The sequence below is a fragment of the Diabrotica undecimpunctata genome, chromosome 3 (genome assembly GCF_040954645.1).
Source record: "Diabrotica undecimpunctata isolate CICGRU chromosome 3, icDiaUnde3, whole genome shotgun sequence".
In the NCBI taxonomy this organism is placed as follows: Eukaryota; Metazoa; Arthropoda; class Insecta; order Coleoptera; family Chrysomelidae; genus Diabrotica; species Diabrotica undecimpunctata.
The window spans coordinates 162,530,044-162,551,645 of NC_092805.1; the positions used below are offsets into that span (position 1 = coordinate 162,530,044).

The following is a 21,602-nucleotide window of genomic DNA, read 5'->3' on the forward strand; positions in this document are numbered from 1 at the left end:
AAATCCATTCTCCATTTGACATGACAGTTTGACCATAGAATAGCCGAACTGTGATCCGTTGTTCTCTGTTTTGACATAGACAGCGAACAGGGATGTATTTAACACATTTTAAATAAATAAAAAAAAAAAATTTGATTTATTAAATTTAATAAGGTATGAGAAAATTAATATTTAAAAAAATAATAAGTAAATTATTTATTTTAAATATTATTTTTGGGGTATTGTGACGATTAGGGTTTATAGAAAATAATTTATAAGTTATATACTACATAATATTAGATATTTGGTTGTTTTAAATAAGTTATATACTAGAGAATTTAATAAAAATATATTTATGTGAGGGCATTTTTAATAAATTAGCATATAATAATTGTAAAAAGTTTTATTTAGTAATTTTAATTTTGTAAATAGATTTAAGTGAGCCATGTGCCTAGGCAACCAACTATACATACTCCAAGTGTCAAATTAAGAATCATAATACGAATATAAGTGGGGTTATTATAATAATATATTGTTTGAAATGTGTATTTTATTAAATTAGAGTGTTAGTTACTAATTTAATTATATATTCTGATCTGAAAAGCCTAAATGTCAACAAAATTATTAATAGAAAAGAATGGAATTCTCTGGATCTCCGGAGATGGCCATGTTTGCGAAATGGTTTGTTCCAGAAAATTCAGACAAGTATTTGATAGAACAAATTGGAACATGATATCTTACGAGATGGTTCTAGAAATCCAAAAAACATATAAATACCCGTGATTTGGATTCAAGATGGCAGTTTTTAGCAGTTTTATCATGAAAGTTAGTTAGAAGATAGATACATTTACTTAGTGAAGTCAATTGTTCAGAAGTTTTTAGAAGTTTTTAGTCAGAAGTCAAGCAGTTTATTATGAAAGTTAGTTAGTGAAGTAAATTGTACAAAATTTTCAAGAAGTCAGTCAGAAAAGTTTAGTAAGAAATATGAAAGTTATTTGGAATCAGTGAATCAGGTACAAATAGTCAAATTGTTTAATATAGTGAGTTAAATGAAGATTAAAAATTATGCATATAATTTAATGCACATTTATAATTATACACAAATAATTATTGAAGATTAAAAAAAGTATATTGGAAGAAATTAAATTATATTATGGTTGGAGATTAGTATAAATCAACTTATAATAATTGGATATTGGTATATTGAAAAGAATAAATATAAATGCTGTTTGCTGGTGGTGTATACATGCTGGTGAAGAAAACTATATATTAAATTGGTAGAAGCTGATAATTGGAAAAAGTAATTTCACAAAAAACAAGGATAACTGAAGTACGAAGACATTCAGTGGTGATTAGAATCTATATACTTAGTTGAAAACAGTTCATTTAGGCATTCAGTGAAAGAAAGGTACAAAATTTTGTTAATATAATTTAGTTAGTGTCATAACAATTTCAATTTTGAAGATAGTTTGTTTAAATTTTAGATTGTCTATAGAATTTAATTAGTTTTTATAAGAATATCAGTTTAAAGATAGTTTATTTTAAATTTACATTGACTAGGTTAGATATATATGTGTGTTTCATAATAGTTATAATAAAGATAATTTAAAAAAGTACTTACAAGCTAATTCTTTGAGAACCGCGATAAAAACCCTATATATATATAATATTAAAAATACTCATTGCTCATCATTCAAACAAAAAACACATCATAACAATATATATATATATATATATATATATATATATATATATATATATATATATATATATATATATATATATTGATAAATATGTTGGAAATATCGGGTATGTGGTCTATATTAAATAAAAAATCTTTGTTTTTTCTAAAGCTCAATATTTCGCCATTTATTTGATGGCTTCATCGGGAGTAACTGTAAAAAACAAACATTTCAAAACACTGACGTACACTTAGATTTACAATACTTACAGAAATTAAAAGATTATACACATAAATAAAATAAATACTAAAATAGTTAATAATTTTAGTATTAATTTTATTTATGTGTATAATCTTTTAATTTCTGTAAGTATTGTAAATCTAAGTGTACGTCAGTGTTTTGAAATGTTTGTTTTTTACAGTTACTCCCGATGAAGCCATCAAATAAATGGCGAAATATTGAGCTTTAGAAAAAAGAAAGATTTTTTATTTAATATAGACCACATACCCGATATTTCCAACATATTTATAAATTGTTTTTTGGTCGAAATAATCACGTTAAATTATATATATATATATATATATATATATATATATATATATATATATATATATATCGTATTCTACTTAAATATTTATTTATTTGTTACAGGCTGTAAACCTCATGAAAACTTCTCGACAACTTGACCTTCTGATAAGAAAAGCAGCAGCCTCAGAACTATTCCCTGGCGAGTCGAGTGGTTACAACAGTTCAGCAAGTTCAGTTACTGAAGATCAAAGCTCATCATGGGGAGATCCCAAACGGTTGTCTATAGTTAAAGAAGAAAACCAACATACAGAAGAGAGGTTAAATCAAAGAAGTAAGCAGATACTTTTTGTACTGTAGATTTTACGAAGCTTTGTATCTGTAGTTAAGCTATGTATGGTCTTATTCATAATTAATAATAATTTAGAATGTAACACCTTTAATCAGTTAACTATTTGTGGAATATAATTATTTCTGCAATTTTCTAACCAATCTTCTGTTTATTTGCTTCTAAGAATCTTCACTTTTATTATTAGCTTGAGAAATTGATATTTTTTATCCCTTATAAAAGTTGAAAAATATCTTTCAAAAAAATAATTATTATAGTAGATACAGTAGTCTGATACAAGTAGAAACATTTCCATTTATAAATAATCAGTACTTCTCTTTCCTTCGTTATTCATCTTATTCCTTGGTCATTCAGTATTCCCTTCACCCAATTTGTTTTACGATATAGATTAAGACATTCTGATAAGTCATAAGCCTCGCTGAGAGATCGCAAAATTGCTTGCATGGTGTTTTAGCTTTGCGTTGATAAAAATATTAGCGGACGTGACGTAAAAGTCTTTCTAGGCAACTGCAGGCAGTTGTTTGCTGTTGATTGCTTCAGTTGAAGTATATGTGACTTTGAAAATAAAAAAAAATAAAAAAGTAACATTAGTATATAAAATAATGCACTTGAATAAACTTAAAAAACTGCAACTACACCATCGATCCCCGATTAAATGCATTAAACAGTTTTAATGGATTTGTTCCGAATAAGTTCTCAATTTTTACTTCCAGAAAAAGAAAAGCCATAAGAATATAAGAAGAATAAGAACACTTGATTAAAATTCAATAGGATCCATTTTTACACCATAAGAAACATTGGTAAGTTTCAATACTTTGGAACTTATTTCTAAAGAAAAAGAAATAAGATACGAATGTGAGCTAAAGAGAATCCAAAATTTAATAGAGTTGTTCCTTACATCTAGTAAAAGGAATGTACCAAATTTCAAGATTTTATAACTTTTTCTTTAGTATTTTCCTTGAAGCAAAAAAAAAAGACATGAAAATATAGGATGAAGAAGATCTGTTGATTCTAAATTCAATACGATTCTTCCTTCAGTCGAGGAATCAATACATTAAGATTCTAGAATGTTTACTTCAATATATCTACCCTCTCGTGGGTAGATGTCTACTTGGGAAAATACTTTAGACTTACGCGTAACTGAGATTCAAAATCAGCGGTCGTTTCAAGCGTTTTTTCTGAGTAAACAGTTCATTTTACGGTTCAAAAATGTTTTGAAACATTTTTTTATACACACCGATTCTTGGCAAACCGATATTTTCGTTTCCCATCTCTTTACGAAGAGGGTTTTAGCAAGCCCCTGAGTAGGAGTTGTAAAGTTTCTTGCATCTTTTTGTGGTCCCAAAATTATCATTCTCAGCAAAACTCTTTAGCTTGTTCGTGTAATTTTTAGAGGTTTTAGAGAATTTCAACCTTTAGATATTCAAATTCCTTTACATGTTGAGAACGGTATTTTAGGTACGTCTTAGGTATTTTTTTTAAATGTGTTGTTTGAATTAAATTTTGTCCCATTTCCATATACATTGTTTTTCATCCATTATAATACTCAATCCATATTTCCTAGCTTTCTTTTCGAAAATTTTAAATATTTTTAGATTTCCATTTTTTGTTAGTAATATTAGAACTAGTGAGAATGAAAAAAAAAACGTATTTCTGACATATTGGTCTTCATCAAAATGGTGCAGCCAAGTTAGACAAGGTAAAATTAACGGTAAGAATTACTACAAGAGTAGCATAACCATTTTATGGCATTAGTGTTAGAATATCCTAAATTACAGAATAAAAATTAATAATAACTGAAAGCAATATAGCTCGCAAAATAGAATAAAAAAAAATCATCTAAAATATGGCACAGGAAACTTGAAAAGATTGAGGCCCCCCAAGGACTTTAATTTAAAGGCTTGTAAATTAATGATTTTCAAAAATCAGACGTTGATAGTTTGATAAAGCAATTCCAATTTATTTTATTTTTATTCTTATTAGTAGCTAATTACATTTATGTTGTAGGTTTTGCCAATAGTTGGAATTTACCAGACTGGGAAGAGGAACCAACTGAAAAAAGTGTATACAAACCAACCATTATCAATGTTACTGAAAGTGGAACTACCATCAAAAATAATGGCTTAGAATACGCTGCAAATAAGCTCGAACAAAATATTTCCCAATTGGAAGACCACAAAGTAAGTTTAGGGAACGATAACATTCTCATTATTCTTATTTTTTTCTTTGGATATCCTTTTTTCAAAATGTTGTGTATATGTATTGACATACGAGGAAAAACTAGGCCTAAAACAACAAAATTTTTTTCAACGCTGTCATTATTTGTCTATACACATTCATTTAAAGTAAAATAAATCAATTAGTTTATGTTGTTACTAAGGACATAGAACTTTTAATTAGTATACTTCTTGACAATTTCTGTGAGTTCACGTTCTCTATTCATACGCCTTAAAACTTCTTCATTTCTAACGCGGTCGGTCAATGGAATTTTCAGCATACGACGAAATACCCACATCTCAAAGCTCTCTAAACGTCGTAACGAGCTGACTGTTAACGTCCAAGCTTCCACACCGTGTTATAGTACACTATATAGATAACACTTTATCATGCGGTATCGTAGGGACAAATCAAGATTACGGGTAGTGAGTAACTGTCGCATCTTTAAGAAGGTGTTTCTTGCCTGTTCTATTTTACATTTAACCTTTTGTTCTTGGTCTAAGGTTTCATGTATCCAACAGCCTAGATACTTAAACTTTTTCACTTGTTCAACTAGAACTGGTGTGTGTTTTTTTTTGAAATTACCATTGTTTTGGTTTTTTTTACATTCACCTTAAGGCCGTATGAGTCTCCTTCTCGTACTACTTTGGTTAACAGAATTTGTAGTTCTTCTTCACTGCCAGCAATCGGTACTGTATCATCAGCATACCTGATATTGTTCACGATTTTTACATTAACTTTTATTCCTTCTTGTGCTTCATCTAGAGCATGTGAAAAGATGTCCTCTGAGTACAAGTTGAATAATAATGGTGATAGTATACAACCTTGTCTAACTCCTCTTTGGATGTTTATGGTTTCAGTAACATTCTGAAAGAGGCGTTTTCGTTCCAGTAGAGCTCACGTATTCTATTAATATCGTTTGGATCCAGATTCTTTTTTTTGCAAGCATTCTATTAGCTGATCGTGTTTGACTTTGTCAAAAGCCTTTTCATAATCTATAAAGCACAAGTAGACATCTTTTTGTTGATCCCGACACTTTTGCATGAGAACAATGTAACTGAACAAAGCTTCTCGAGTTCCCTTACCGTTTCGAAAGCCAATTTGTTCCGGACCCATATCTTCTTCGCATTTTTTGTAAATTCTGTTATGGATAATTTTGTATATCACATTAGCATATGTAAATACAAACTTTATGAATTACAAAATTATGAATTGTTAGGTTATTATTTATGTACTTATATTTTCTTGTAGATGCCAGAAAGAACAGACAGTAAAGTAGTTGTAGAAGTGCATAGAAGTGACGAAGATGACGGTCTCTGTGTGGTAAACGAACTAGCTAAAAGTTCGTCTAGTAGTAGTTTAGCAAGTAAGGCCAGTCTCACAAGTGCAGCTAGCAGTAGTTTGTCATCGGCAATATCCATGGAGCTTAAAAGGAGATCAGAGGTAATTAATAAGCAAAATAAACTACCTGCATACGATTTAAACCCGAAAAGCTGAATCGTATTTCGCTTTTATTGAATTTCTAAATAATTGAATAAAAACTATTTTTGTCTCCTTTTCCACCTTTCCCTTTTTTTCACCTTCAGCTAAAGTGAGCTTAGAGATCTTTTTATACTATTACCAATACAGGAATAAAAAAAACAAACGCTAATAGATATTGTAACGTTAGGAATTTCGCTCGGTTACTTTTTGCAAAGAGATTCCTGGTTTGAAAAAACACAAAATTAAATTTCTATTACAAAAAAAAATTACTTTTGTATTAAAATACACAAATGTGACTTTTATGTAACAAAAGTTTTATTTAATACAGTTTGCTTTGGTGGTATACATTCGACTGTCTATATCTACGCAATTATAACATTAATAATATGAGATTCGATACTCCCTACATTCCCAGACGAAAAAGTCGTAAAATTTAATTGATTCACACTAGCATTCAGCTGGAGAGACGATGCGCTGATTAGGGAATATTTTAAATAAACATATTAAGCAGTTACTCGACAGTTAAGAAAGTTTATAAAAAGTTCCTTGAAAAATTACGTGCTGGGCGCTCAATGAGAAAGAAGTTACCGGACAGTAAAGACATATATGTATGTGAGAGTAATAATTAGTATAGGACAGGTGTGGAAGAAACTTTCTAGTATAAGTATAATTGCAGCAAGGCTCGGTACTTAGTCTTTATTTGTTTTCGTTAGTGTTGGATTATATAACAGCAAAACTACGGGGTAAAGACGCGGACTGACTTTACTTAGCAAATTTACTTACATTTATGCTGTGTGCGCATACACGTTTGTGCAAGGGATGTTGATTTACCCCAATTATTGTACGCGTAGGCGTGCTCCGGTTGTTCGACGGTTTAGTTTTATACAAGATGTTATTAAGGAAATGGATCAGAATAGCAAGTGCACAGAAACACAGAAAAAACGTGGAATAAAACAATTTTTAACTAAAATTAATCTGTACAGTGTACTGGCACATCCGCGACATTTACAAACACCGTCCAAACTGAGCAAATTGACGCGTAAATATACCTTGATATCCTCCAGAAAATGTCTACTGACTTAATGCATTCGAGCGTGTTAACTTTTGTGGGCATACGTACAGACCTGAGAGCATTTTTGCACAGCGTTCGGAATAAACTTGCTTAAGTCAGTACACGCCTTAACATTCCCTGTTGCTTAATGTATGCTAATGATGTAATGTTAGCACCAAATACTGAAAGAGATTTAGAACAAAAGCTGGAACTGCGGGGACAAGGTCTTGAGAAAAAATCTTAGTAGAACAGAAACGGACTATTTGAAATGTTCATTTAAAGTTGGAATTACAATAAATAAAATAATAACTTTTTATAGTGAAATGAATGTGAAATGTGTAAAGTAATGTTTTCTAGGATTTGTATTACAGAGCTATGGGAAAATAATATGGAGGTGCATGCAGTAGAATTAAGATGGGATGGATGAAGTGGAAGAAAGCAAGTGGTGTGATGTCTTATATTGTCGAGTATAGAAAGATTCTAGTGAAACTGAAGTGTAAATTGTGCAAAACTGTAAGATTGGCTATGATGTATGGAACTGAATTCGTCTTCTTCTTCTTCGTCTTCTTCGTCTTCGTCTTCTTCTTCTTCAACGCCGAAAAGCTGCAGAGATGTTGTATTGAACCAGATTCTGAGGTTCTTTAACCAAGATGTTCTTCTGACCACCTTTTTTAAATATTTTTCCTTGCAGGATGGCTTGAAGAGGAGCATATCTGGATTCATTTCGCATAATATGTCCGAAGAATTGTAAATTTCGAGATTTGATGATGGTCAGTAGCTCTCGGTTCTTATTCATTCTTCTGAGGACGTCCTCATTTGTAATTCGGTGAGTCCACGGGATCTTAAGTATTCTCCAATATAGCCACATCTCAAATGCTTTCAGTTTCTCACGACAGAGAAGACGTAGCATCGCAGCATTCTTACTTTTGTATCAAGAGAGGGATTGTAACTCTTTAAGAAGGCCCCCGTTTGATTGAAGGTGCATCTAGCTTTTCCGATGCGTGCACTAATTTCCTGGTTGTTGGTCCGTTATTCATTTATTATGGTGCCGAGGTAGTTGTGTAACGAAATATATTTTGCCTACCTCAGGGTACGAACATAGGGGTAGAAAATTGGGGACAGAAACTATGGGGGCGAAGATAGGGCAAGCAAAACAAATCGATACGTATGCGAACGGCACTCAGAAGGTTGTTGGAGAGCTGGGATCGTGGATAAGTTGAAATAAATGGCAAGGATTGGGGTATCTACACAAAAAAATGAAACAAAGGGGTTACTTGCATAAATCTCCTGAACAAATGGGCAAAAAAAGACAAGAAGAAATACCTCTAGCTATTTAAAAGGGACGCCGCTTCGAGAAAACTTCCTGCTGGAGGAAAGAAGGTTTCTTCCTTCCTAAAAAGTAAACATACAAAAAGGTTAGGAGATTTTCTAAAATAAAAACAAAAATGGATCAGAGAAACAAATCAAAACGTTTATTTTTGTTTCATACAAATAGTTATCAACATATAAATGGCATAAAAAATATACTATATAAATAGTTGCCAAATACAGAATAAAAAAAAACTTACATGTGTCCGTTTACAAACTCAGTTTACAAAGGGGTTGGAGATACTACAAAAACTTACAAATGTTACCGCACAGAAATTAACCTTTGTTTAAAACAAACAAAACAAATAAATATCGAAACAAATAAAGCTATCTGTCATATGTTAACATTAAATTAAAAAAAAAAAAAAACAATTAAAATGACAGCTAAGTTAAACCATAAAATTTACAATTTATTATTTATTACAAATCCTTTTAAATTTTAATGAAAGCAATTATTAATAATTATCAAAAAAATGTCTGTCTTTACTTTAAAATTTAAAATGTTAATTGTTACCTTAATTTCACTGTTTAGCACTTAACTTTCAAAAAAAACTTGCTACTATCTCTGGGATTGGAGCTGCAAAGGACAAAACTCTCAAATTGGACAGAAGAAAACCATTTCCATACTTAGGCAGGAACGATTGAAACAGGAACTTGGTGGAGGAAATCAAGCTGTCGACGGGGACATTCTATGTAATCATTTTACAAAATTTCTTCAGTTCCGGTGCACAAATCTTATGGTGATTACTCTGTTCTAAGCTGCCATTATGCAAAGAGTATTATCACCTTAACCGGTCTTAGGACATTACACAAAGAAATTTGAATCGACTCGCGATTCAAAATGGCCCAAACATCTATCTACTCTGAAGTTTCTTGCTTGACTCCCTAATGCCTTACATTTTACCAAATTCAACGCAAAACAAATTCCCCTTTTGACCTAAATCTAATACTGGTGTGGGCGACCCTTCTTACGTCCATAACATAAATTTCTTGTTTTTAAAACAGGCCTCAACTATTTTACAAAGCGACCCTCAAACAAACTACTTTCCAATATGAAGAATTAACACGCATTATATTGACTCCTCTACCTCACAATGTATTCAGAGATTTGGGGGACCTGAATGTAAACAAATCGTTGTTCAGCGACAAAAAAATCTTGAAAACTGAATACAAAACTTGTTATATTATCGATCGTTTTTACATTCCCTTTTAAAAGACAAACGCAGATTTCCTGGTAATTTTTAATGCGTACTAACGAAATAAACAAAATACGGGCGGGCTACAAAACTTTATACAGAATTTATATTGTTATATAGATATTAAATATTAACAAATTTAAAACGCTACAGTTGTAGTGCGTCACTCTTTCTACAGGGGATTGGTTGACGTAGAGTTGACCTTCTGTTATCATTTTTTTGCTAATTATCATAAGCTTTGTCTTCTTAACGTTTATATTCAGTCCATATTGTTGACTGTAATACGTGATTTTGTTTAAAAGAACTTGTAGGTCTTCTAAGTTGTCCGCAAATACTATGGTATTATCTGTATAACTGATGTTGTTTAGCCGGTAACCATTTAGTAGAATACCTTTTTCAGTTTCATGCAAAGCTTCGATAAATATTCTTTCATAGTACAGATTAAAGATTAGAGAAGACAAAATACAGCCTTGCCTCACTCCACGGATGATTTTGACATAGTCAGTTTGTTCACCTTCAACTCTAAGATTTGCTGTCTGATTCCTGCTTCTTTTAGTATTTGCATTATCTTGGCGTGCTATACTCGATCAAACGCTTTCTCGTAATCAACCAGACATACTTATACGTCGTAGTTGACGTCTCTGCATCTCTGGAATAAGACTTGCACTGAGAACAAAGCCTCTCTAGTACCAACAGTATTTGGGAACCCGAACTGGTTGGGGGAAATTTGATTTTCACACAGCTTGTAGATTCTCTTATGAATTATCTTTAGGAACAATTTTAGGAGATGACTCATGAGGCTTATAGTACGGTAATCTTCGCATTTTTGGCTCCTGGTTTTTTTGGTAGTGCAATAACCTCAGATTTCAGCCATTCTGTTGGTATTTCTCCAGAGTTGTATATGTTGTTGAATATCTTTAAGATTAATGCTATTGATTCATTGTTCGTTAGTTTGAATAGTTCTGTATATTATCAGGACCTGCCGCTTTGCCATCCTTTAACTGTGTTAATGGAACTAAATGTTAAACTTTAATAAAGAAAGAAGAACAACGAATGCATATGGCGGAAATGGGGATTAAACTTTGCAAGAAGTTAAACGATTTTAAAAAGAACAGCTAATTTGACGAAATAATTGATTTGTTCTTATATAGTCTTGTAGACTCTAATATTGTCCATGTATATTTTAGAATTAGAAAATAAGTTTTTAATAGTTTTAGTGTTTTTTATAACAATTTTAATGGGTACATAAATAATTAGTTTATTCAATTTATCAGCAGCTTGCATGGCATATAGAAAGGGGGCATAGAGAAGAGTTGGCAGAGTCAAAGCAGTCTCATGAGAAGCAGTGTGCAATCTTACAATTTGAAATATATTTAACTTCTTTATCTTTTTCTTCTTAGCCTTATATCGTCAATTTTTGGACAGCCTCTCCCAACCTTCTACATTGATTTTTATCCTGTGCAACATACTTCCAATTTGTTTCGGCTATATTTTTAATGTCACTCATTACTCCAGTCCTCAGAGACAAAAATGCCACTTTACCTCTAAAAGTCATACAAACAAGCTGAATTTTGCTGAGAATGTCAATTTTGGGACTCCAAAAAGATGCAAAAACGTTTACTACTTTTACCCCCCGGCTTCTCCCTAAAACAACTCTTTGTAGTGGAGTAAAAACGGAAAAAATAGTTTTACTAAGAATCTGTACGCCCCAGGAAAAAATATTTCAAATAAAAAATGTACCTGAGATAATTTTAAACATAAATAATTATTAGCACTTTTTGTGTGGAATGAACCGTTTTCTTAGAAACAACGCTTGAATCAACAGGCGATTTTGAATGTTACTTACGCGCGCGAAATCAATGTTAAATAAAATTTGTATCAACTCGACGGTAAAAATTCGATATTTTTAATAAGACTGTCCTATCGACAAAAATCAAAATGTGTTTTGAAGGTGAAGAGTGCAGCTCTCGCATAAAATTTTTGTATTTTGCCGCAAATGGACTCAGTTTGTATAAAGGCGTTAAATAAATAAACTTTGCAAGAATCGTATGGCTCGTAAATAAAAAATTCAGCTCAAACGAAGAGATAATTAAATCGAAACGAAACAAACACCTATTTTGAGGAGCTGAAGAAGAGTTCAGAGTTCAAGAATCGTATCATTCGGACGGAACATCGCTGGAATCCTTGTATTGAGCTAAAAGTAGATACATATATCAAATAAAATAAAAAAAATTTTGGAAAAACATGTTTTTAATTTCAAAAGAGGTTACTTATAGTATAGTTATAGTAAAAACTATAGAGGGATATCGGTCACAAGTTCAATGAGTCAACTATACGGTCGAATACTACGGGACCTGATAGAGGAAGATTATCAATCGTCTGAAGACGAAGAACAAGGAGGATTTAGAGCAGGTCGTTCATGTACAGATAACATCTTCTGTCTTAAACAAATTATGGAAAAGAAAATTGTGACAAATAGAGAGTTACATATGACTTTTATAGATCTTGAGAAGGCATATGACACAGTCCCGCTAAATAAACTATGGGAAGTTCTGGGCACATCAAACATACATCAAACATTGGTTAGTGCTCTCAAAGATCTATATTATGGTTCAAACTCCCAAATGAAATTCGGAAACCTCTTAGCTGAAAAATTTGCAGTTACTAAGGGTCTCAGACAAGGATGTTGTATCTCTCCGACTCTATTTAAGATTTATATCTCTGTAGCTTTAAAACAATGGAAAAGTAAAGTCAAAGGAATGGGTATACAATTGAACGATCAGGATTACATATATACTTTACAGTTTAAAGATGATCAGATGGTAATCTCAAATGACAAAGATGACATGGAATACATGCTTAGAAAACTAATTGAAGAATACCAGAAATGGGGATTAAATATCAATTTAGAAAAGACAAAATACCTCTCAATTGGAGCTGAAGCAGAACAACTCGATATCGATGACAATCAAAAAATAAATCCATGCAACGAATATAAATATCTGGGCGTCATTTTCGACCGTAGTGGAAAAGACGAACGAGAAATAGAACATCAAATTGTACAAGCACGAAGAGCTATAACATGTTTGAACGGAATTCTATGGAGTAAAGAAATATCAAAGAAAAGAAAATGGAACATCTATGAGACAATGGTTAAAACTAGCCTACTTTAGGAGCTGAGACATGGAGAATAACCGAAAAATATAAGAAAAAGGTCGAAGCACGGAAATGGATGCCATCAGAAGATCGATGAGAATATCAAGAGCCGACAGAATACGGAATGAAGTGATAAAACAACAAATGGGTATAGAGGGCACTATAGTTGAGGATATTGAGAGAAAACAGCTCATATGGTATGGGCATGTGAGCCGAATGGGAGACGAAAGATTGCCTAAAAAAACGATGATGTGGCAACCCCCAGAGAAGAGGAAACAAGGAAGACCACCACAGAGCTGGAACCTGGGAGTTAGGAAAGCGATTAGCGCTCGAAATCTGGACGAAGACCTAACTCAAGACAGAATACAGTGGCGTTTGGAAGTCGGACAACGTCGTAAGACGTTATAAAAAACCGAATATATATATATATATATATATATATATATATATATATATATATATATATATATATATATATATATATAAGAGGTTACTTATGAGACCACCTAGTATTTTCCGTTTATTATTTTTATTTCCAGACGTAGACGTTTCTAACGATCATTTTAAAAATTTATCCATGTTTAATAAAATAGTAAAGAGAACAAAACATACGTAATAAAAATCTAGGAACTAATGTTGCGTCTTCTCTTGGTTAAATACAGAAGGAAAACGTAAGAAGAAAGAAATTGTGTAACTGGCTCATAGATGGCGCAAGTAAAAACATTTTTTTCTATTAAACAACTTTACCAAATCTTAGATATTCCCTTTGATTTGTCAATGTTATTAAATGGCAAATAACTGTGTATGATGATTGGGAGTCGCCAACTAATTTTTTTATCAAAAGGGGTCCTCGATGTAAGAAATTTTTGGAAACATTGGTCTAACACAAACTTATCCACAGATATTCTTTGGATGTATTTGGATAGGTTATCCCGTTGTAGAAAATGTTAGCCCAATCGAGCTAGCTCTCCTTCTAAACTGGTTGATTAACGGTACCAATAAAATTACATATTTTTAGCAATACTAAAGACATATTAGGCATTCGTTAGCCATCTTTTTAAATTAAGTTAAGGTAATTTGTATAAAGTATTTACTGATTTTTGTGTTACAGAAAAAAGCAACAAAACCACCAGAAGACACGTCGATCGATGAACAATTACAGAAAAAAAAGTTACTTAGGGGACTCAGTTCTGACCAACAGTTTCAGCACACCAAACTCATGAACGAATTTAAACAGGCTCATCAAAAAATGTTCAAAACCTCTAGTCTGGATTGTACAAAATCTAATTCCGTCTTAGGAAAAGACACTTTGGTAGGTTTTAAAACCATTTTACATTACGATTACCACACCATACCATGTACTTTTAATGAGTGAAACAAAATTTATCTACTTTGTAAGAACTCAGGTATAATTTGTTCCAGGATTCTTTTCATTTCTGCTCTGATTGTATTTCGTGATTTTTTTCTCCAATTTTTTTTATTTTAAAAGTTTTATCAATTTCTATTTATTCGATGTATTTTAGCTTTAATCTTTCCCTTGTTCTTTTTCCTACTGGCACTTGTATGCATATTTTGTTTGATATTTTGCCTTCTTTTATTCTTTCTACATGTCCCATCCAACGCAGCCGTCTTGTTTTAATGTATGTCACGAAATCCGGATCCTGATATATTTTGTATATTTCAAAGTTTTAAATCCTGCTTTAATCCTTGTGTTATTTGAAATTGATCTGTCATCTCACGTTGTATCTGTACCTAAGCCACTATGTAAATTATTGATGGTTGATCTTCCTTGTCTAATTCCTGCCTAATATTGTCCGATGATCTTTTCTGCAAGGGGTTTTAGTCAATAGTTAAGTATACTGGTAAATATTTTATATCAACAATACAGCAAGGAGATTGCTCTATAGTTTGAACAGAGAAGTTGGTTGCCCTTTTTTATATATTCTTCTTCTTCTCATTGCGCCGTCTCCTTTCGAAGGTTTCGATCCAAATGGCAATTGTAGTTTTGGAAACTGCTGCGCGAAAGATCTCTGCAGATGAGCGGTCGAACCATCTCCTCAGGTCTTTCAGCCACGAGTTCTGGCGTCTTCCTACTGATCTTTTGCCCTGTACTTTTCCTTCCAGTATAACTTGAAGTAATTCATATCTTTTATATATTGGGCAGATAATATTCTTATTCTACTCTTTTAACATTTTCTCCAATCTCCATAATCTGTGTAGGACCTTATATATCTTTTGCGATATTTCTCTTTCTCCCAAACAATTCTGCGGATATTCCATCACATCCAGGGGTCTTGTTATTTTTCTGCAATTTGATTGCCCTTTTAACCCCTTTTAATAACTAGTATATCTAGTAATCTAATATAACCAGCATACATAAAGAAAACTTTACATTTACTACTAAATTCTACATTTAAGTTAAACTTAAATGTAGAATTATAAATAAAAATATATAAATTTTCAGGAGAGACTTGCCCACAAGGAATTGTCTCAAAAACTATCAGATCGTTTGCTCAACTTAGCCAGTAATGAAAACAATAGACCTCAAGAGGTTTCTTCACCACCTCCACCACCACCACCTGTAAGTAATTTTTATAAAAATATTTTCATGTATTATTTCAAGTATAATGATACAATTGTTTTACAGCCTCCATCACAGATTCTTCCACCTCCTACAATTCAATCACCTTCAGTCAATTCCAGTACCCCACCAGCTCCCAAAATAAAACCCAAAGCCCCACCTGTTCCCATTAAACGTTCCGTGCTATCTTGCTATCAACCTCCTCCTTGTCCGACCCCAGATTATGACACATTAAGTTTGTCTTCTACTTCCTCTACTATAAAACCTGCACAAGTCAACGAATCTGTAGAAATGGACTCGTTAGAATCATTCAAAATGCATAACCCGAACCATGTGACACCAAAACCACCTGGTACATATTTCCAGAAGAGGGATTTATGCTCTAAGTTGTCTAATGGATCAGTAGCGTCATCAGCTGGAAAGGAAAGACCCAAATCTGTAAATATTAGTATTGGGGAGTATGCTGCGGTGAGAAGTCCGCCCAGGAAATTAGATTTTTTGAAGAACGGAACTCTGGGGAGGAAGAGCGTTGGAAATGGACCAGGAAATTTGGCTTATGAATTGTCCCAAACGTTGAACAAGTCAAATTTAAGAAAAAGAACCGAATCAATGGTAAGAAATTAATTTTTGACTATCTGTTTTCTTTAGGGATATATTTCAAGACTTTAACCCTTTGAGACCTGACTTTTTTATTTTCAAAAAAAAATCTTATGTGTTTTTATATTTCAAAAGTCTTTAATTAGTAAGGTAAAATGACAAAAACTTGTGTACGCTTTTTAAAAAAAAATGTTTTATTGTACATATGTATGTACATATGGTCTTAAATATAAACTCAAAACTAAAAATATATTTACTACAAAGTAATTATTATTACATATTTATTGTTCATGAAAAGCTGCAAAACAGTTTCTAGCCTTAATTAAACACAGATGTATTTTACATTTTGTACAGAACACATGACTACGTCCATTACAATCTGTGTTTTTACACCTAGTAGCCTCCTTCTTAGAATCAAACTCCGGTATGTGACCAAAATTGTCCGTTTGTATTTCCAAAAATGGTCTCGTCTCTCCTCGTCTTTTAAATGTTGAAATAGAAGGCTTAGGAGATGAAGATGCTGGTCTTCCTCGTTTTCTACTTACTGAATTGCCCATATTTATTAGACTTTCGGCAACTCTGACTCTGAAGTCTAGAAATTTCATTAGATCCTTATTGGTTTTATTACATTTGTCGCAGTCCTTCCTGTATTCCAGCCAGCTGTTGGTGAGAGCGAAGTCTATCATGTGCATAATAACACGCAATATCCACTTTCGCGATCTAATAAATATTCGGTAATAATTAATCATCTGGTCCATTAGATCAACTCCGCCCATTCCATAATTATAATCTTTGACAATTTCACGTCGGTTAACATCTTGTCCCATCTTCTAACTATGTCTAAATTACCTGCACCAACATAATTGGAGGCTAATTTCACAGTCTTTGTATCTAACCATTTGACTAGCACCACATTTTTTTCTTTATTGACGACTTCATCTACGGAACCTCTCGGTAGTTTCAGCATTTCATTGTCTGGTAACACAGGAGGTTTGTAAAATCTATCTATTCGAAGAGTCCCTCCAGCATATATTTTTTTGGCCAATAATATTTCAAGTAGTTCATAGGATGAGAAATAATTGTCATAATATAATTTGTGGCCTTCACTGGTGGAAATTCTTTTGGCTAATTGAAGAACGATAGATGCCCCTAATCCATGTTTTGTTTTATTATCTGCATTCAGTTCTGTAGATTTACCCTGATAAAAAACAAAATAAAAAGCCTGACCACTTTTTCCGCACAAGACGAATAATTTTATTCCCCAAGGACAGGGCTTCCCCATCACATATTGTTTTACGGAAAGTTTTGCTGTGTAAGGAATCATTTGCTCGTCAACACTAAGTACTTCCTCAAGTTCAAGCTGTAAACATCTCTTTCTGACAGCGTCGATGATAGGACGAACCTTATAAAATTTATCTGTATCACCTGCTGGTCTTTTCAAATTGTTCACTAGATGTAAACATGTTCTAAGCTGGAAAAATATGTCCCTAGACATGTTATCTAGGAACATTCTAATACCAAGGCTTCTTTCCCAGTACATCCTAATTTTGGGAAATTTGTTTAAATTTCCAATCATTATATTAAGTGCAAATAAAATTTTAATTTCTCTCTCATTAGTTGGTCTAAAATTTTTTCCGTTCTGTAAGGCATATACATTTGTAAATGTTGCTATATTTTCAAACAAATCATTTGAAATATATTTCGAAAAATACTGAATTGGGTACAGTGGCTCTGTAAGACTTGTATTTGGGGAAGTAGGATGCCATGTAAATGTAGGAGTCTCTATCGATGCCTTAGTCCACTCTACGGTTCTCTTTTTTGTTTTAATTTCTCTTTGTTTTGGTTTTTTAGAACAATCCTTTTCTGAGAAACATACTTTACTTCCTAATTTTTTTGTACCCGAGTAACCTGCAACTTCATCTGGTATATATTTGTCGTCTGAATCATAAGTTCTCCCTAACTCCTCATTATCATTTTCGCTGCCATCACCTTCTTCCAGTGTCTCAGTGTCACGTCTGGTCAAAGCATCAACCACTGGTCTTATAATAGATTTATTCTCACAGTTATCCAGAATTCCATCCTCCTCGTCAGAACTCTCTCCTCCGGGAACTTCCAAATTGTCTATTTCTGATACGTTACCGTCCTCTATCAGGTCAATTAACTCTTGGAGATGTTTTGGGTTGTCGAAATCATATTTTTTTCTTTTGTAATCCATGTTATCTGCAATCAACAATACTAAGTTAAAACCCAAGTTAAGACCATATGTACATACAGATGTACAATCAGAAATATGCTTTCAGACCACTTGTACATGCTCATGTGCATCTAAAAAATGTTTGTTTATTTCAAAACTATCGTTTTTATGGCAATGTTTTATACTTTATAAAAAACTACTTACCTTATAAATCACACTTAAAAAGTTGGATCGATTTCGTTTCACAAAAGATAACAGTTTCTCGTAAAATAAAACTAACAGTATCGGTTACCAACTAAACAGCCGACACTTTACAACAAAATCGCTGACAACTTTACCTGTTGACCACTAGATGGAAGCAGAAGTTAAAAATTTGGATCGTAAATGTATATTTGAGTGACTGAATGCTATTTCGGCATAGATAAGCGAGTAGTTGGTATTTAACAAAACAATAAAAGCTATGTACATACACATGTACACAGGGTCTCAAAGGGTTATATTGCCATTTAAAAATTAACATTTACAGAAAGCTTGTGTAAATTTTATTAAACATTTAGTATCAGGAGAGCATATTAGTTAAATCTAAAGCAATTTTAATATATAGCTAAGCAACTCATAATTTAGTTATTAAATAATTTATTAAATATCTTTTTAGGACGATCTGTTAAATACACCACAAATAAGAGCTCAAAGCAACGGAACAGTCCGTATATCTGTTAGTAACTTAGCAAAGGAATTTGCAAAATCTACCAACGACCTTACTGAAGATTACGAGGTGACGTCAAAAGCAGGAAATCGAATAATGATTAATATTAATCAGGAAAAAATTAACGGTGTTGAAGGAATGTCCAACAACACTTACGGTAATTTTTTATTATTAGTTTTAGTTAGTTATCATTAAGATAATTTTTATCGTAATAAGTGCTTTTTATTTAATAGATATTGCTTTTTTGAATCGCTTACTCGATGCATTGTAATATTCCTGATAAAAGCTCGATTTCTTTTATCTTCTAATTATATTGCAAGTTTGTAAATTGAAAATGGGAGATCGTGCGTTATTGTAGCCTTAAATATAATCATAATATCTTTCATCACTACATACAAATTTGCCTCAATAGGAGGCATCTGTTCGGAGAACTCTAACAAGTCAAAGTGACCGACATGATAGTGGAAAAAGCGAGGATTAAATTCGCAAAACTGGAAAACCATCCAAGTTCGACATTCCGAGAAATAATGAGGTACAATGCGTTCCATCGATGGAAGCACAAACATCCCAAACAACAGATACTGACATAAATGCAAATTTGTAGAATCATCGAGTTCGTAGCTCTATCAACAGCAGATACCCATAATCACTATATAGACCCAATAATTAAGATATTTTTTCCAGACATTCTTAAAAAAACCACAAAAAACATAAAAAACAGCTTCGGACAAAAAAAATTAACAAAAACCAAAAAATCCAGGCACGAAGGTCTTAAACCCTTGAGCACCAAGTCGCTGAACTGAGTGTAGCCCAGAGCGGAGACTTGAGGCCCGAGCAAGCAATTTCAGATTCGCGGATCAGTTACAAGAAGATAGCAGGAATAAAGCGCCTCACGTTAGCCTGCATTGACCGGTAAGGAACCATGTTGTAGTTATAGTACACAGAAGTCACATATGAAGAGCATTTGGCTGACAATTGTACCCTATCGCCCATCAGAATGCTATAAGGGGAAAAGAGATGGCCTTGGAGCAAGGTGTAGTGATTCTTGTTTTTACACGAATTAATACACCCCGCTCCAATAAATTGTAACACACGAACGTCATTTTATACTCATAATAGCAGGTTGTAATGTGGACACAGAAAGGTCTCTGAGCCCAAACGACAGGAATATTCTGAAAAACATTTTCCATAGCCTTAAAGGGCCCACAGACGGTACGATCTACAGTCCAACGATAGTGGACAACCAACATTTTCCGTGCAACCTGTTTTTCCTGTTTTACTTGCAACCCACAACGTTTTGTATTTTTCCAGGCATTTCTTATACCACTTAGACACATTGGGTTTTTACTTATAGTCTAAATTAATTTCTTAATAAAATATACTTCATAAAGAATATATTTTAGTTATAATATTTATGTTTTCATTTGACGTTGTTTAAGCTGCCAAGAGCTGCATATTCAATAGTTTGTTAATTCAATTGCTTTCTTTGTTTTAGGTTAATCCAGTCAACATCATTTTGGGAGTGTACCAAGTACCAAGTGCAAATATTAATCTTTAACCGATTATTTAGTAAAATAAATAGCTTAAGTTGTTATTTTTATATTATTTATAAATCTCTTTTTCTATTGCCAATTGTTATTTTTTATATGTACGTATATGTTAAATAAATAAGTATACAACTAAAGATGTTGTTCCAATTATTCTTAAAAATTCTTTCCACCCAAAAAGTGTCCATATTGAAAAAGTGTTTTAGAAATTACTATTGTGTAAAAAAAGAGTTAATCAATTCTATATTCTTTCAAATATTATGAAATAATATACAGGATAATGTGAAAATAATAATAATAATAATATCAAACAATTTGAACAGTAGGCGATACAATGCCGCTTAAACTGAGGAAACAAGAAACGCGCATAAACCACCTGACTAGGCAGATGCGCAAGATCATATGTCGACAATACAACATCGAACTATTGATTGACGTCAGGGAAGATGTTTCCCAAGACTGAGAGTTTCCTATTTGTCATTTAGGATCAGGTTATTTTAACTAGAAATTACCTGAAATATATTGTTAAAGATCTTTAAGTCCAAATGCCGATATGGATGCCAAGCCCAAGAAACCACCCAACATCTTACTGGGGGCTGCCAGGCGTTTGACGGTACTGATTATAAAGAACGCTATGACTCAGTAGGAACAATTATCCACCAAGAACTAGGTAACAAATTTGATCTTTTCCATACAGATCATCTTCCTTATTATCAATACGTCCTTAAAATAATGCTTGAAAATTACAACTACAAGCTATACTGGGACCGCACTGTGCTCACAAACCAACCAGTGGCACATAATAAACTTACTAGACAAACAACACTTACTGACGTGGCGATACCTAACATCAACAATTTGCGTGTTATATACAACGAAAAGATCGCCAAGTACAGAAATCTAGAAATACAATTCAGGAGATAATGGAGAATGAATAGTATCCAGACAGTACTATTCTATCTACTTCTGATG

The 21,602-nt window shown here is 32.6% G+C and overlaps 1 protein-coding gene across 1 annotated transcript in view; it reads left to right on the top strand.

Annotated features, from left to right (window-relative positions):
• LOC140437738 (uncharacterized) overlaps nucleotides 1-20,767 on the top strand; it is a 223,068-nt gene extending 202,301 nt beyond the window's left edge. Inside the window, exons 7-14 of the mRNA XM_072527432.1 lie at nucleotides 2,313-2,520; nucleotides 4,543-4,715; nucleotides 6,004-6,195; nucleotides 14,117-14,317; nucleotides 15,470-15,586; nucleotides 15,653-16,198; nucleotides 19,033-19,240; nucleotides 20,579-20,767. Coding sequence (XP_072383533.1) covers nucleotides 2,313-2,520; nucleotides 4,543-4,715; nucleotides 6,004-6,195; nucleotides 14,117-14,317; nucleotides 15,470-15,586; nucleotides 15,653-16,198; nucleotides 19,033-19,240; nucleotides 20,579-20,583 — 1,650 coding nt within the window. The 3' untranslated portion in view covers nucleotides 20,584-20,767. The remainder of the gene's footprint in view (nucleotides 1-2,312; nucleotides 2,521-4,542; nucleotides 4,716-6,003; nucleotides 6,196-14,116; nucleotides 14,318-15,469; nucleotides 15,587-15,652; nucleotides 16,199-19,032; nucleotides 19,241-20,578) is intronic.
• The last annotated feature ends 835 nt before the right edge of the window (nucleotides 20,768-21,602 follow it).